Source organism: Mauremys reevesii, linkage group 5, assembly GCF_016161935.1.
Source record: "Mauremys reevesii isolate NIE-2019 linkage group 5, ASM1616193v1, whole genome shotgun sequence".
NCBI classification, from domain to species: Eukaryota; Metazoa; Chordata; order Testudines; family Geoemydidae; genus Mauremys; species Mauremys reevesii.
Window position 1 is genome coordinate 120,782,083 of NC_052627.1, and position 18,072 is coordinate 120,800,154.

Genomic DNA, 18,072 nt, shown 5'->3' on the forward strand with positions numbered 1-18,072 from the left:
GGTGTATCCCAGTGATCTGAGGTAATAGGGGCCCACTCCTGATAGAAGTGGGATAACCGGTCCACAAAAATTGGGGGAAATCTGATCCACACGTTGTCCCCGAGTGTCCCCTCAAAAGGTCTGCCACCCCACTGATTGTCTTGGGGGGCAGGAATGGAAGCAGATGAGGACTGGGGTAGAGGTCTTCTCTTGTAGCCTCTGCTCCTCCTCTCAATATAGTCCTGTCGGGACTGGGGCGGGAAGAAGTGAGCAGCTGGTTGGGGCTTTTAGTGGTCCTAGAAAGGGCTGATGTATGTAGTCCTAGGGACTTCAGGGTGGCTCTTGAGATCTTGAGGCTGTGCATTTTGATGTCTGTCTGCTCTGAGAAGAATGACATACTCTCAAAAGGGAGGTCCTGTAAGGTCTTCTACGCCTCATAGGATAGACCCGAGGATTGAAGCCAAGAGCCTCTCCTCATAACTACTGTCGAAGCCGTTGATTGGGCTGCAGAATCTACCGTGTCCAAGGCTGCCTATAGAGATGCCCTTGCCACAGATTTTCCCTCCTCAACTAGGGCTCTGAATTCATTTCTGGACTCCTGTGGCAATAGCTTCTTGAATTTTGCCATCAAGTTCCAAGAATTAAACTCTCAGCAACTCAGGAGCACTTGCTGGTTTGCGATCCTGAGCTGGAGGCGCCTGTTGAATAGACTTTTCTGCCAAAGACAAAGAAGAAGTGAAGTTTTTTACCCACGAAAGCATATGCCCAAATAAATCTGTTAGGGTATGTCTACACTATGGGATTATTCCAATTTTACATAAACCGGTTTTGTAAAACAGATTGTATAAAGTCGAGTGCACGCGGCCACACTAAGCACATTAATTCGGTGGTGTGTCTCCATGGTCCGAGGCTACCGTCAATTTCTGGAGCGTTGCATTGTGGGTAGCTATCCCGTAGCTATCCCATAGTTCCCACAGTCTCCCCCGCCCATTGGAATTCTGGGTTGAGACCCCAATGCATGATGGTGCAAAAACAGTGTCATGGGTGTTTCTGGGTAAATGTCGTCACTCATTTCTTCCTCCGTGAAAGCAACGGCAGACAATCATTTTGCGCCCTTTTTCCCTGGATTGCCCTGGCAGACGCCATAGCATGGCAACCCGGGAGCCTGTTTTGCCTTTTGTCATTGTCGCCGTATGTGTACTGGATGCCGCTGACAGAGGCGGTACTGCAGTGCTACAGAGCAGCATTCATTTGCCTTTGCAAGATAGCAGAGACTGTTATCAGTTGTTCTGTACCATCTGCCATGTCATTGTAAATTGGCGATGAGATGACGGTTATCAGTCGTTCTGTACCGTCTTCTGCTGTCATGGGTGCTCGTGGCTGAGGTTGGCCGTGGGCGCAAAGACAAAAATGGGAATGACTCCCCGGGTCATTCCCTCCTTTATTTTGTATCTAAAAATAGTCAGTCCTGCCTAGAATGGGCAAGTGTGCTAGAGAACCAGTGTACCAGAGAGCACAGCCGCTCCATGTCCTATCCCGCAGAAATGATGTGCTGCATGCCATTCTAGGGGGTGCCTCTGCAACAACCCCACCCGTTGCTTCCCTGCTCCCCCAACCCTCCTGAGCTACCGTTGCAGTGTCCCCCCATTTGTGTGATAAGTAATAAAGAATGCAGGAATAAGAAACGCTGACTTGTTAGTGAGATAAAATGAGGGGGAGGCAGCCTCCAGCTGCTATGATAGTCCAGGCAGTACAGAATCTTTTCTTTAGACATGAAGGGGGGCGGGGGGGCTGATGGAGCTCAGCCCCCAGTTGCTATGATGAAGACAGTTACCAGCTGTTCTGTACCATCTACTGGGAATGACCGGGAGTCATTCCTATTTTTACCCAGGCGCCCCCGGCCGACCTCACCTGAGGCCAGCCAGAAGCACTCACGGGCTGATGATGACTATGGATAGCAGTCATATTGTACCATCTACCACCGGGGAGGGGAGGAGAGGGGAGGGGAGGGGAGAGGATGCTGCTGTTCATTGCCGCAGCATTGCGTCTACCAGCAGCATTCAGTAGACATAGGGTGACATTGAAAAAAGTCAAGAAACGATTTTTTTACCTTTTCTTTCACGGGGGGGTGGGGGGGGATAAGTTGACGAGCTATACCCTGAACCACCCCGGACAATGTGTTTGACCCTACAGGCATTGGGAGCTCAGCCAAGAATGCAAATGCTTTTCGGAGACTGCGGGGACTGAGGGATAGCTGGAGTCCTCAGTACCCCCTCACTCCATAAGCGTCCAATTGATTCTTTGGCTTTCCGTTACGCTTGTCATGCAGCACTGTGCTGAGTCCCTGCTGTGGCCTCTGTCTGGAGATTTTTTCAAATGCTTTGGCATTTCATCTTCTGTAACGGAGCTGTGATAGAACAGATTTGCCTCCCCATACAGCGATCAGATCCAGTATCTCCCGTATGGTCCATGCTGGAGCTCTTTTTGGATTTGGGACTGCATCGCCACCCGTGCTGATCAGAGCTCTACGCTGGGCAAACAGGAAATGAAATTCAAAAGTTCGCGGGGCTTTTCCTGTCTACCTGGCCAGTGCATCCGAGTTCAGATTGCTGTCCAGAGCGGTCACAATGGTGCACTGTGGGATACCGCCCGGAGGCCAATACCGTCAATTTGCAGCCACACTAACCCTAATCCGATATGGTAATACTGATTTCAGCACTACTCCTCTCATCGGGGAGGAGTACAGAAACCGGTTTAAAGAGCCCTTTATATCGATATAAAAGGCCTCGTTGTGTGGACGGGTGCAGCGTTAAATCGGTTTAACGCTGCTAAAATTGGTTTAAACATGTAGTGTAGACCAGGCCTTAGTCTTTAAGGTGCCACCAGACTCCTTGTTGTTTTTCTGCCATCATGTCTGGTTTCCCTTTTGATGGCATCTGGGGCCATGGTGCTGTGGGAGCTCTTGTCTCTGGTGCCGCCACTGACAGCTGCTGTACAGCAGGGGATGGCGGTGGCAGGAGCGATGATACCTCCCTTGGCCTCAAACACCTCTGGTGTGGATGGCATCAACAGAGTAGTTGGGCTCGAATGGACCCTCCACCACGAGCGAGCCAAAGGTGTTGGACTCAATGGTGCCCTTTCTGGGGCTGGACTCAACAGTACTGGGAAAGTTGCTGGCGTCTTAGAGCAGCCTGGCATGGGTCGCAGTCTGCCAGTGTCTCTGTGTCTCATGGATCTTGGGGTTGGGAATCTCCCCCTGTCCATCTTCTCCATTGCCGGTGCTGAGAAAGAAGCAGATCGGTGCTGAGAGTCCCTTACAGGAACGATCTTCTTTGGCACCAGGGATGCCTGGTGCCAGGAGTCCTGAAAAGCAGAAACATCCTTTCTAGGCACCAGAGAAGCAGAATGGTGCTGCATCTCTCTTAAGAGAAGCCGGGATGCTTCTTCTTGAGGCCAAAGTACTCAGTTCTGAGTCGAAGTGGCTCGGCTCCAAGGGAGGATGAAGTGCCACCACCATGAGGAAGAATTTGTCTGATGTCCTTTTCTCTCTTAGTGTGAGATCTGAACCCTTGACAGATTCTGCAATGCTCCTGCATGTAGGCTTCCCCCAGACATTTGAGGCAGCTGGCATGGCGGGTCACTAACAGGCATAGGCTTGTGGCTTAAACAAGGCTTAAACTCTGGAGACCAAGGCATGCCCCGGTGCTAGGGGGGTGGGTAACCCTGCTAAGCAGGGTACAGTAATCTAAACTGAAACTTAACCACTACAAATAATTATGTACAATGGAAGAACAAAGGCCACTGAGAAGGGTACTTGTGGGAAAATGTAAGAACGAGCTGCAGTTCCAGCAACTGTCACAGGTGGTAAGAAGGATCGGTAGAACATTTTATAGCGGCGTTACGAGCACACAACTCCAGGGGGCACCAAAGCTGACCTGACAGATACCACCGAGGGAAAAACTTTCCAGTGGCGGTGATCGGGGTGAGCACACACCTACTTTGGAATGGACATGAGCAAGCACTTGAAGAATTAAAGGTAGCCATGTTTGTTTCTGAATTCTACTAATTAAAATGCCATGTGTCCTGGAAATATGTTGAGAGGGTTGAACTATCTGTGCCCTTGTGAACATAAACATCCCAACAAAGATGAATGTGACATTAGCTTTTCCTTTTGTGTTGCAGTTACACAAAATATTTCAGAACTTTTTTTTTTATTCTATAGTTATTACATAACTAAGTGAAATTTGTAAAGGTTTAATTTTGAATCATTATCTAAATGGTATAAAGGGTCATTCAACATAAATCTTGAAGATCTTAAAAGAATGAAAAAAACATTTTAAGCATTATTTAATAATCCTGACTGAAAATACTGGGCTACTTAAACACATGCAGAAAACAAATTAGGTGGCATGGTTTTCCTGGAACACTTTCTTCATTTCGCAATTTGCTAAATGAAAACAAATCTCAGTTCATTTTTGTAAGATACAAAACAAGTTAAATACATTTTTATGAATGAAATCACAATTGTAATAAGTGTTGTGATGGATAGCTGTGCTTGATTTCTCTGAAGCTGGCCTGTTCTGTCTGATTGCTCAGATTCAGTATCTTGGTGAAATATAAATTGTGGTTAATTTAAGCATCAGCTTGATTATGAAACCACTTGGGTATTTTATATGAAAAACGTTTTTGTTTTTTTTTAAACCAGCATTGTAACACTTGTTTTTTGTTTTGTTTTTTTTAAAGTAATTTTTATCAATTTTCTTTTAATCTTTTACGTGGATCACTCTTTTAAAAAAAAATCTAGTTCAGGAATTAGGAAAGTTAACTTAAACTAACTCCATCTTTTTTTATCCAATAGATACAGAAGTGGTGGAAAAACAAGCCAAAGAGGAAACAGTAGTGGAAAATGCAACTCCAGATTATGCTGCTGGCCTTGTGTCTACCCAGGTAAGACTTTAAATTGCAGTGAAATTGTGCTACATAATGCTGGGATATTTTATTCAAAAGGCTAGTTCTGTATCACCTTTAAAGCTTACCTCTAAGTGAATAATAATTTTGTAATGATTGCACAAAATATTGTTCTATTCTTGATGTATTTTGCTAACAATATACAATGCAGAATGAACACTTAAATGTGTTCTGGGAAAACTACTGAGAGCTTTTAGGGTCGATCTTCTCTTCTGAGGGTTAGAAGGGGATGCGAGGCGTTTGTGGAAGCCAAAAGGTTATCATTGCAAGCTGCTAAGTCTGTATAGACTTGGAATGACTGACAACATCTCAGGGAGTTTCTGGTGTTCTACGATTTAGCTGTACAGGGAAGTTATACCAGTAAAAGGTAGGCTGTGAATTCAAACTGCACTTGTTACACCAGTATAAGTCCCTGTGTGGACACACTCTTTTATACCGAAATAAGAGTGCCTTTTTCCAGTTTAGTTGATATTGCGTTGGAAGCCATTTAAGATAAGGCACTCTTATTCTGGAGGAGTTACTATCATTTGTATAATTGGAAAAATCTCCAATGTAGATAAATTCTTAAGCAAGTGCCAAAAAGAAAGCGGTAATGGCGAAATAGAGAAATGACAAAGTTGACATTATATGTAAAAGGTCAGAATTTCCATGCAGTCATGTTGTATATGGTTGCAAAACCATTTACTGTTTTACAGAAACTTGGCCCTCTGAACAATGAGTCTGCACTACCTTCTACAAGCTATTTGCCTGCAACACCCAGCGTGGTTCCATCTTCCTCCTATATCCCAAGCTCCGAAGTGCAGCCAGGTAAAATAATCATTTTTGCTAATGGCACTTTATTAATACATTGGTTCTCATATACATTTTCGCTGCCATTCATTTGTAATTACAAATGCAGGTCACAATCCTTCAACCCTCCCTGGTGTAAATAATCTCACTGACTTCAATAGGACTATTTGTGTAAGGGTTGCAGGAGAAGGATTGTAGTTTTTAGTAACAAAAGACATATCATTTACATTATTTTTTAAAGAAAATTCTTACTTTAAAAGTAGCTATGAAATCACTTTTAATTATAGATCTGACTAAGGCTAAGGTACTCTTTATCCCCTTAAATGGTTCGTTTGCTTGGTCTTTTTATAGGCAATCTGATGGTAAGCCATTAGGAATGTACATTAGTCGAAAGATTGCCTTGTGGCCTGGGTGTGTGAAGGAGAGAGAGGTACTTTAAGTGCTAAACAATAATTGTATAAATTATTAAAGGCGTACTGCTTAACACATGGTGTTCAACCACAACCTATCTTTCTGTCCACCCTCCCACCTTTTTCCTTTGCGTTTTTATGAAGGTCTATTAGGTACAGTTGAGCGCTTAAATTTTTCAAAAATCAAGTTACATTCAACAATAGAAAATAGGGAAGGGTTAAAATAAGTGCAGAATTAGCTCTGGGATCAAAAGATTTAACACTCCCCCTCCCTCCCACAAGTCCCTGCTCCGTTGTGCGTGTCATCATACAGGTCTGTAAGATATCTAATACACCTAAATAATAGTGATTCGTTAACAAAGCACTTTGGGATAAATTCACAGTCAACAAAGAACTGACATTTCAATTATATGCAACTTGCTTTACCCTGGTGCCTGTGTAAAGGTTCCTACCGTAGCAATGTTTACTTTTCAGTTCAGGAACTTTTGGCACAGTAGTCACTGCAGACGGGCGTATGTCGAATTTATACAAGCTTGGCTCAGAAACAAAGTTCCAAATCTCTCAGAAGCCCTGTATAAATCTCTCTCTGGCTGCAGCTTGGCAGCTCTGGAAAGTACATGGTCTGAAGCATCAGCAGTGTCAGCTGCTAGTGTTGTTTTCTCTGTTAGCATTGTATCTAACTGCAGAAAAAGCATCATGTGAAGCTCTGAGCCTTGCTAGTTGCATTTTATTTTTCCTTTTTAACTATTCCTTTTGGATCGTGTGTGATATCTGTATTTTGTAGCCAGGGAGTTTAACATTGTCTTGTTTAATTAAAGTACATATAATGAAGACCAAATATTTTGGTTTACTGTCATTTGACCTTGCATAGATCTCTCTCTTCCAAGAATCTTTAAGTGTCTTAGACAATCAACGTCCTTGTCAGATAAGTATTTTCTGTTTTACAGATGGAGAAAATGAGATACAGAGGTTAAGTGACTTGCCTGGGGTCACATGAGTTAATGCCAGAGCCAGGGATAGAACTAAGATATCCTAACTCCCAGTGTTGTGCTTTCATTGGCAGAAAAGATTACCTCTCACACTCTGTAATTAATACAAACCTTCCTCCTACTTATATAGAATAAACATGAAAGCTTGCCAAAGGTTGTGTTTTCCAGGGCTCATGTCCATTAGCTTTAGTAAGTAAATGAATAAAATATAATCCACACTAGAATTACAGGGCCCCAAATTATGTGCCCCCTAGCAATTCTTATCAACTGCTTTAACTATGAACTGCATAAACAATCCTATAATTCATTGTGGGTGGAAAAATTGGCTCCTAAAACTGGATGCACAATTTACAGATTGGGCCACAGTAAACAGTGTCAAAAACACAAATTATACCAGATTAAATGTCTTAAAGTGAAAAGTAGAGAACCATATGAACATTGAATTCTGGGGGCTTATTCAAATATACAGTCTCAATTATGCATACATTTTCTATTTCTTCATACCAACTGTCCATGAAATAAATAGGCAACCTATTTTTATAGTGGCCCTCAAATTTACAAGGGGTTTACCCCATTCACCATTTGATTAACCCCTTCCACCTTTGCCTATGCTTCAGTTGATCTAAAAGTTCTTGAAAACCTTGGATTTATAATATTATTTGTCTGTCTTTTTGTCCTTTTCCCTCTTAATTTGTGGTGACTGTATCTCTTTATTTCATATACACCTTATGGCTTTGAATGCCCTCTCTGTTTTTTTCGGTCACGGTTAAGAACCTCTTTCTTTAAATATTTTGTTTCGTCGTTGTGCCAGGAAATAATTTTTAAATTGGTCAGTGCCATACTTCACACATTCGGGAGCTAATTGCTTTATAGTTTGTTGTATTATATGAAAAACAAGGTCAAACTGTGCATCTTGGATCACTCTGGCTACTAACAACCTCCAAGAGAAAAGCTGTTAATGTGGTGTCTTGCTGAAATCCCAACTCATGCACTTACATTCTGCCAATTTTTTTCTCCTCCTTTTGCGCTCCGTGCCCCTCCTCCCCCCGATTTAGTTTCAGTTGAATAAGGTCATATTCGTCACTTCCTGCCCTAAATTGTTTATAATGATGCTAAGCTTTGTTAAATAGTAGAAGCATTTTCAATAGCCCCTAAGTAACTTAGGAGTCAGTGGGACTTAGGGGCTTTGGAAAATTGTACCCAGCTTCTTTGTTTAAGCCAAGAGTAAGCTGCATGTCATGGTAAGCTAAGTAATTCATAGATAGGTACAGTTTGTAAAGCTGTGTGGGAGTCTTCAAATGACAAGATTATAACTTGATAAATTGTAGAATCTGTGACTGATGTCATTGTCTGGGATTTTCCTCTAAAATGTTTTGAGTTCAAACTGGATTTGAAATAGTTACTGTGTGTGGTTTTGGGGTTTAATTGTACTAGTTGCTTATCCGCTTTGGGAGAGAAGGGAGTAGGCCTCTCCAGTAACCCTTTCCTTTTCAGTGGTCCTCTAAACAACAAGTGATCCAGGGACTGTTAATTCTATAATTCTTGTTGCTTAGCCTGTTTTTCAATCTGTCTTCTCAATATTCACTGACTGGCTGAGACTAGGAATTAATTCTGACTTCCTTTGGGAAGTTGCTTCTAATTTTTAGTTTGGATAATGAAACGTTTCTCTAATTTCAGCTCCTGCATAATAGGTCTTCCTACAATAATTGTGCTATACTTATAATTATGGAGTAGAAACTCAAAAATTTATAAAGCAGACTCCATTAAATACAAATTTCACTGCTAAATATAGTGCAACGCAGATTTGCCAGTTGGAAGTCCCCGAACTGTCTCCCATTATTGCTAAAGGGAATGCAGTGGAAAGGGAGAGAGAATGTAGTTTTTCAAATGTAATCTATAAATAAAATAAATGGCTCATTTAATCACATCACTAAAACGTCTCTCTGGAACTCTTGTCTGTCTGTATCTAGGTACTTTTAAAGGGCACTGTAGTATCCGAGACCCTTATCCAATTGCGGGTGTGGGGTTTTTTTAATTGTTATGTTTGTTCATGCAGCTGGATCTGTGCGAGAGGCCATACAGACGAACAGGCAACCTGAAGAGCCTACAGCTCCAAACACTACCCCTCTTCCTGCTCAGTTCAAACAACGAACACCCATGTATAACAGTAACTCAAATCCAGCTGCAGCCACACCTACTTCACCTCTAACACCTACTACGCCTCCTGCCATTTCCCCTGCCGCACAACCTCCACAAGTAGCCCCCCAAACTCCGCAGCAGCCACCACCCAAGAAAAGCCTTTCTCTCACGGTAAGTAGTAGTGTATCTGTAGATTAGCAGTGACTGTACAATGGAAGAAGATAGCAAGTGATTGTCCTAAAGTGAAAGCTTTGAATGGTCAGATATTGTAAAATGCAGGAAATGTCAGACACTCAAATTGCTGGACTACATCTCTTTTCTGTTGCTGATTAAGGTCACGATCCTGTAAACTAATGCACATGCCTGAAGTTAAGTACATGAGTAGTCCCAGGTCATAGAGTTCTAAGGCCAGAAGGCACCATCAGATCCCTAGTCTGACATCCTGTATGTCACAGACCACCAACACCATCCAGCAGCTGCACGCTAAACCCAACAACTAAACTTAAACCAAAGTATTACAGTCTACAAGGGGATTAGACTATTATGTGCCACAGGCAGAATGGGAGGGACTGAGGTACATCACTACCCAAGGCCCCTGCAATGGAAGGGAAATGGTTTAAGTGAGAGAAACCCAGATAATCCGGGCAAGTGACATTCCATGTTGCAGAGGAAGGCCAGACAGGGAGAGACACTCTCTAACCTGGGGGGAAATTCCTTCTTGACCCCACATATGGCAATCAGTTAGAGCAAGAACCGGCCAGCTAAGCATGTGAGAGGGAAAATGTTCAGTACCACCTCAGAGCACAGGCCTGCCCCCATCCAGTGTCCCAGCTCCAGCTGTGGCCATCTCTGATGCTTCGGAGGTAGGAGATCAAACATAACAGAATATATTGGGGGTGGGGAGCTGGAATTCCTTCCTGAACCCTGCAGGTGACTGGCTGAAGCCCTCAAGCATGAGCTTTAGGTCTTCAGTGTTAAGTTAAGCATGTGCATAAGGGTTGGAAGAATCATGGCCTTAAGAAAGGGTTGTGACTTTTTTTTTTCCCCTGTCTTTCTTTTCAATGATTTTGCTATATTAACACACTCTCAAAAAAAAAAAGTCTTTAATGAAAACTGTCCCAGCAGCAGCCTGATGGCCTGCAAGTCTGGGTAGGAAGAATCTGTAACATCACAAAAGGGATGGAAGAAGCAGATGCTCCTGAACGTCCTCAGTGATTTTTTTTTTCATTTACATAAAATTTTAACACTTTGTTCCCTTGCCACCTCTCCACACACGCAAGTCAGTAAAGTGGACTCTTCCCCCTCCGTAAAAAGAAATTCTTCACCACATGGGTTTTTTCACCTTAAAAAACTTACAGCAGAAGCAGCTGAAGTTTGAAATGTGCTGGTGTAGTCCTTAAGGAAAAAGTGGAGCGGAGGTGTCCCTGAGAGGTCTTTGCTCTGTCACAAAAAGTGACTGCCTTAAAATTGTGTGAAAATGGGGCTTATAATGTGAACTCTTCTGCAACCTCAACAATGTGTGCCACTATGTGCCTGTTATGAAAAGGAATGAGTGGACTTATTTTCTGTAAGAATAAAGATCACCATGTAGCCTGTGTCTTATCTTACTGTGTTCTTCAGTAGCACTTTCTCCACTGAAATACACACTTGCTTTAATATGTTGCAGAGGGAGCAAATGTATGCCGCACAGGAAATGTTCAAGACTGCAAACAAAGTTACCAGGCCAGAAAAGGCTCTTATCCTTGGGTTCATGGCAGGATCCAGAGGTATGTATTACAACTAGTGTTATTTTGAGGACCAGTAGATGCTGTGAAGCACCACTAAAATGTAAAGATGTGCTGCTTTAGTGATAATCTGGGCAGGATCTTATTTTATGGCTTAAATGTAAAAATTGGGAGGAGCAGGGAAAGAGTCTGTTCTAAAGTATGGAGTGCCTCACTGCACTTTCTTGCAACAGCTGAACTATTCAGTTGCCCCTACAACAATGCGTTGGAAAGCTTGTATGGCATGGCTGTGTCAACATACCAGCTGAAGTCTAAAGTCTTGTGAGTGTTGGTTGGAGGGGTGCTGACATCTGACTGCTCTGACAAACTGTATTTTTGTAGTTATAAAATGTGCCCTTCAGGACATGCACATACTTCAGTAAATAACATAACTGTAATACTATTGCTTGTACACAAGCATGTGGTGGACCTCGGGGGGGGCACCCACCCCTACAGACTAACCTAGTCCACACTCTCATCAAGTGAAAATACTTGTGAATAGGCCTTGTGCTGTGCTCGGAAGGTCAGTGAGTGCGGGTGCTGTCAGACCAGGATGAGGAGGGAGCTCAAGAGTACAGAGTCTCTTCACCAATTCATTAATGTTTTAAATGTGGCAAATATTGATTCAAGCACATCAGGTGACCTCAAATGCTATGATAAATCTCAGGGAGAGCAGGCTTGGTCCTAAGGTATAAACCAAAAGTTAACACCTTGGATAGTACCCAGAGGAGAATTCAGTGCCAATGCAGTTCTTGAGAACGGATGCAGTTGTCCATGAGTTAACTTCACCTCCTGCACCAGCTGTAACTTCTTAGTACACAAACTTCTCATCACCATAGTGTGAGCACTCTGAAGTGTAGCCCATGCAGAATGCATTACAGTAATCCTCTCTCAAGATGACAAAGGTATGAAATACTGTGGTGGGGCCTGGATTTGAAAGAGAGTCTTGCGCACCTTGCCAGGCACAGGGGAGGAAAGGTGCTCTTGGCCCTAGACTGCTCCTGGGATTCCAGGAACAAGAGGCTCCTCATTTACCAAACTCAGGAAGTACAAACCTATCACTAATGTTTCTTAAGAGATTCAGTAACACCTGCGGACCAAATCAAGTTTAGAATCAGCCAACTCATGTAGAGTGCGTCAGTTGTACAAAATAGCATTCAAGTGCAGAGCACCTCCAAACTGAGCTTCATGGACAATTTTTGCAATGCTGGAGTTATTACATATCTATAATAGGATGCAAACTATTTGGAGGAGATGTATATTCTGTAGTGATACCTGACCTTTACAATGGAGTTGGTTAAGTGGCTGCAAACAACATGACTATATTTCTTAGCTTCTATCTGTATTATCTACAGTTCATGGCATAAATGTACCATGTAATATTCTTCCTAGTGGTGGTACTGCAGTGTTGGTTTGAGAGAGGTTCACACTGAAGCAATGTTCATCCCATCTTCCAAAACAAATGAAATCTGTTAAGACTTGCAGCAAACTGTGTTAGCATTATGATAATTTAATTAGTTTTCTAAAGCTTAAAGCTGAACTGACATTAAGCTCCCAAAGATCTCTTCATTAAGATCTCAAATCATTACCTGCAGAAATAAGTGACACACTGAAAGTTTTGCAAACATTGTTCCCCCCAACCAGTTACCTTGCTAAGTCCTTAGTTTGGTCCCAGTTCCCTTTGTTATATACTTCATGAACTCAAACCATGATCTGTGAAAGCATGTGGCTTCCTGCTTCATTCCAGGTGCTAGTGATACTGAAGCTCGTCAGGTTTTTGGTTTCTTCCTCCCTCTGGCCCTGGCAGATCCAAAGCTTTTCCTTACCCTTTAATTTTGCTAACTGGCTGTGTTGAAATGTCTTAACTTTCAGTTTGACTATTTATTTTTTATTCTTGTCTCCACAGAGAATCCTTGCCAAGAGCAAGGCGACATCATTCAGATTAAACTTAGTGAGCATACAGAAGTTTTACCAAAGGCTGATGGCACTGGGAGCACCACCATGTTAGTTGACACAGTCTTTGAAATGAACTATGCTACAGGCCAGTGGACCAGACTCAAGAAGTACAAACCTATAACTAATGTTTCCTAAGAAATTCAGTAACAACAAACTGCGGACCAAACCAAGACTAGAATCAGCCAGCTCCTGTAGAGTGCGTCAGTTGTACAAAATGGCATTCACGTGTAGGTTTCTTATTCCCTTCCAGAAGACAACTGGGCTCAGGTGACTGCAGTATGAAGATTCTGTCAAACTTGACAGACTTTTTTTTTTTTTTTAATAGAAAGGTGGCGGAAAAGTTAACATTTGTTCTGTGATTCAGGGTGCCAGAAATTGAGATCACAACTGAAAATCTGCTTTTCACTTTGAGAGCATTTCAGTTCCAAGCACTGAGGAAAGAACAATTACAGAATCACAGTTTACCACTAAGCAAGGGCACAGATTTTATTGCAGAAATATTTACTCTGATTACATGGGTTCCATCCACATATGGACACTTGCACCACCACAGGTATTTGCAGTTATTCCTGCAATTCGATTGCAGTAAATCTAACTACTGCGAGTGGTAGATGTCTAATGGCACCCACTGTGTGTTTAGCTTGTCTTTTCCAGGATCATAGGGTGGTTTGAGAAGTTTTGTTAATCTTACTGTATTGCGAATATTAATGCCCAGCACAAGTTAATCTGTAATCAGTTGAGATGGAGGGGAACTGAATATCTTAACCTTTTATGCAGCAAAATTTATAATTTCCTTTAGTGTCAAACTTAAGATTGCCAAACAAATTCTCACCTTGCTTATGGGCTGCTTAGGGATCATAGCTCTTTGCTACCAGGTGAGGCGCACTGTGGAGATTAATCTCTGGCTCTTGTACAGGAGGCCCCCTGGGCAACATACCTTTCTCTTGGAGGGAACGAAGCTTGTTTTGTGCTTACATGCCTCTCAAGAGCAGTTGAGTGTTACTGCAGTCTTAAGAGTGGCTCTTCCAGCCACAAAGTGAGTTACTGTCATATCTGTGAATGTGGAAGGTTAGCGAGACTGCCTTTATGGCAAATTCCTGGGTTTTTTTGTTTGTTTTCCTCCTTCGGTGCAAGTTTGACTAAGCAGTCACTGGGCATTTGATGACCAAGGCCTGGACTACACAGTTTTTGTACTGGTACAACTGCTGGATGTGACATTCTTGAAAACTGATCTAGTTATACCAGTACAACTTCTAGCATGAATGCAGTTATACCAGCATAAAGGGGTCTTATGCTTGTATAGTTTATTCCCTTTCCCATACAGGAATAGCTATACCATACATGCACACATGCCAATAGAATTGTACCAAACTAGGAGGATTGTACCACTTTAACTGAACTGGTACAGTTAAAGCGGTACAGCTTGTGTGTAGACCAGGCGTAAGTAGTGACTTCAGAATTTGGCCCTTAATGGAGACTTGCGTTAAACGTCCATGCTTAAATTTCTTTCAGCCAATCTCATGTGTGGGATTGCACTTGCCTGGAAAGGTGATGCTGGGGAGGGAGAAGTACAAGGATAAGTCACATAACATTGTGAGAGACTGATGTGGGGCCTTGTGATGACTCAAAGTTGGCCCTAAAAAGGAATGTTAATCTATGACTTAGGCCAACACAAGATCTTTTTCTAAGATAAAAGCAAATATCCCCTAAGTGATACATCCGTGTGCGAACATGGCCTATAGATACTGTCATTTAGCTTTTTATATTGGGCATTTTTATTTTCAGATTATCCAGCTATGTGCCTATTTGAACAGGGCGAGCATTAATGAGGAAACATATTTACAACATTTTATTGTGATTTGATCAAAAGTATGTATATTTGCTCCAACAAAATTAAGGTCCAGAATATCCTAAATTAACTATTCTAACACTTAGTGGTTGAGTTGTACTGTTGGAACTTCCATTATCACTAAAGAGTTGTGCGCAGATATCAGTGAGAGAATGGGATTCCTCAGCATAACTGTCACTTTGGAAAGTGCCCTCTACTTAATTACTCCATTTCTGCAGCAAGGTAGACTATTTTTCAACTGATACAAATCAGCCAAACAAGCAACAGGAACAAGTTAAGATGAGTGGAGGGTTTTAGTTTTTAGAATGAATTCACTATAAGATGCATTCACAATGGTTATAACTTCTTTGACTTAATACATTACAAATGAAGGGCTAAAGTCAGAGTATGAAAGAAGTATGTCTTTTTAAAAATGTGTAAGGAATAAATTGCATTCCTTTTCAATCTCGTTTGCTTTCAGGTTTTAAAATAGTCCATGTGATAACTAGTTTTCTATAAACTAAACCAGTGTGACACTGTCTTAACTGCTACTGCTTTAATACATTTTGTCTTCTGCTAATTAGAAATCTAATCAGAAATTAGATGAGGGGTTGGTTTTGTTTTATAAGAATCAATGTTTAGAGGACTGGACACCTCAGGGGATGTGCACTCACATCCCCAAGTTATTGGTTCAAAACTTAGTCCTGTTTGGTAGTGATCAGAAGCTGTCATTTGGTGGGTCTTCAGTTTACATGAGATGAGTTGGGGGTTCTCAGTCCAGTGGACAGACATTCACATCCCCAAAATTCAGCGATCGGCAGCAAGGACGAGGACTGCGTGGGAAAGGAGATGCCCCCTCTCCCTAAGTAGTCCCTCCAGAACTCAGTTGAAGCATTAGAATGAAGCAGGATGGGGGAAACTTACACTGCTGCTACCTGCTCTGTACTTACTGTATAGATGGACAGACTTCACTCTCCAGGCCTATTCAGCTAAGACTAGTCATATGCACTAAACCAATTAGTTTTTAAATAGTAACAAAATATTTTAAATTCATTCTCAGTAGAACTGAGACAATTTAACATTGCTATAATAATTAGCAATCTTAGTTTTAAATACAAAAGCTTCTTTCTCTTGGCTGGATCTAGCCCTAGGGACTGTAAATTTATTTCAGCTAGCTCTGTATCTTTTGTCCTTCTTTAAAAAACAAAAAATGAAACAAAAGTAGCCATTTAAATGTTTTTAGAATCATTACACTGCTGAGAAACTAAACTACATGGAGAGCCCTGCATCATAGCTTGGAAACACTGAACCAGCGCTTTGAGAAGAGTACAGCTAGTACCAGACAGCTCAGGAAACAGCAAAGCAAGCACTTGAATTCCTGTATATTATTTAAACTTTATTTTACAAAGCAAATCTGACTCCTTGAGCTTGATATTTTTTGTCTTAACTTTTCAGTCATTTAGATGCTAGGTGGATTTTGTACATGAGGCTCAGCGGTGCATTGCAAAGCTAAACAAAACCCAAGTTAACTCTAGAATGATGTGCTGAAGCCCCCACTAACTAGGCATGGGAGGTGCACACATTGTTCAGGGCTAACGTTCTTAAAATCCATTTTGTTGTTTCTCTTTACTGTAGCCCAACATTCTAGGCCCTAGTCTGTGAGCCAGAACTTCACATGTGCATTGTGGGGCAGCTTCAGCAAACAAGAATGCCCCAGGGAATTTTACACTGGGAGCAAAAAGGAGACCTCTTATCTTTTTAAGGTTGTGAAAGCCCCCCCTGGTTACTGAGGGGCCACTCGGAATTAGTTTCTCTTTATTTAGGATTCTAAGGTGAAGTATAGGATAGAACCAGGTAACATGGCTCCTTTCTCTCCCCCTAGCTTTCATCTCTTCTGAGGTGAGGAAACACCTTTTCCTGACAAAACATTCTCTAGTAATTCCCATCCAATCCCCCAAAACACTGCCTAGTTCTTAGGATGACTAACTCTGTAGTTCTGGATCGGTGCCCAAGGGTTCTCAGTTTTTATTTGTAGGCTTGCTATTAACCTTTCAGTCAAATAAAATAGGATGCTGGATGTGACAGGGAAAAATCTTCTTTGGAGTAGTCAATGAAATAGGCCAATGTGAAGTTGCTAATTTCCCCCACTTAATCATGTCAAAATGTAGACCACTTACATAGAAGAAGCATGATACTTTGGCATTGTAGAGCTTGAGGTTGGCTCGCACTTTCATAGCAAGATCTGACTAGAAAAAAGACTGAAAAATGTTAAGCCAGAGCCCACTGGGAATCTGGTGCCTTTAACAAGAAATGTCATTTTGTAAAATGTTACATCTATAGCATAGCCCGTATGTTTTCTATTGTTTTTTGTACAGTTGTAAATTCAAGATCTTCTGTCTTCGGGTACGTATTTTCAGTGTACTACAGTCTGTATAATAAAAGTTTAGATTTTCTAAAGAAACTGTAAGGTCAGTTTTTACAGTAGCATATTTCTACATATTGAGCTAACAGTTGAGCTAGTAGTGTGTAGTAGCTGCCTGACAAAGTGATCTTGTATCTCAGTGTAAATACAAGCTCACTTTGTCAGGCAGCTACTACACAGCCCAGCTTTAAAATAAACTCACTGGGTTATTTATAGTACTTTTATGTAGTTACATTCTTTAAAGTTAGCACAGGTCAACTTTACTATATAGAACTACATGCTGGATAGGCTGCAGTTGTTAAGATGACACTTGTGCCTAGTTTGGGTCACTGCTTGTTAATGAGATTGACAGTAGTGAATCCTGTTAATAATCTGTGTCTCAATCATGACCATTCTCTGAAGAGCCATGTGGGACTGATACGAAAATATTTCAGACTCATAGGACTGGAAGAGACCTCGAGGTCATCTAGTCTAGTCCCCTGCATTCAGGGCAGGACTAAGTATTATCTAAACCATTCCTGACAGGTGTTTGTCTAACCCAAGGGTTGGCAACCTTTCAGAAGTGCTGTGCCGAGTCTTCATTTATTCACTCTAATTTAAGGTTTTGTGTGCCATAATACATTAAAGTTTTTAGAAGGTCTCTTTCTACAAGTCTCATATATAACTGAACTATTGTTGTATGTAAAGTAAATTAGGTTAAAATGTTTAAGAAGCTTCATTTAAAATGAAATTAAAACGCAGAGCCCCCTGGACCGGTGGCCAGGACCCGGGCAGTGTGAGTGCTGCTGAAAATCAGCTCGCGTGCCGCCTTTGGCACCTGTGCCATAGG

At 41.8% G+C, this 18,072-nt stretch overlaps 1 protein-coding gene across 5 annotated transcripts in view; it reads left to right on the plus strand.

The window, feature by feature from the left end:
• The window catches only part of NELFA (negative elongation factor complex member A), a 38,760-nt gene extending 22,526 nt beyond the window's left edge, over nucleotides 1-16,234 (plus strand). For all 5 annotated transcript variants that reach the window (XM_039541185.1, XM_039541186.1, XM_039541184.1 and 2 more), the window contains 5 exons: nucleotides 4,838-4,926; nucleotides 5,643-5,754; nucleotides 9,192-9,445; nucleotides 10,941-11,040; nucleotides 12,944-16,234. In XM_039541185.1, coding sequence (XP_039397119.1) covers nucleotides 4,838-4,926; nucleotides 5,643-5,754; nucleotides 9,192-9,445; nucleotides 10,941-11,040; nucleotides 12,944-13,128 — 740 coding nt within the window. In that variant the 3' untranslated portion in view covers nucleotides 13,129-16,234. The remainder of the gene's footprint in view (nucleotides 1-4,837; nucleotides 4,927-5,642; nucleotides 5,755-9,191; nucleotides 9,446-10,940; nucleotides 11,041-12,943) is intronic.
• The last annotated feature ends 1,838 nt before the right edge of the window (nucleotides 16,235-18,072 follow it).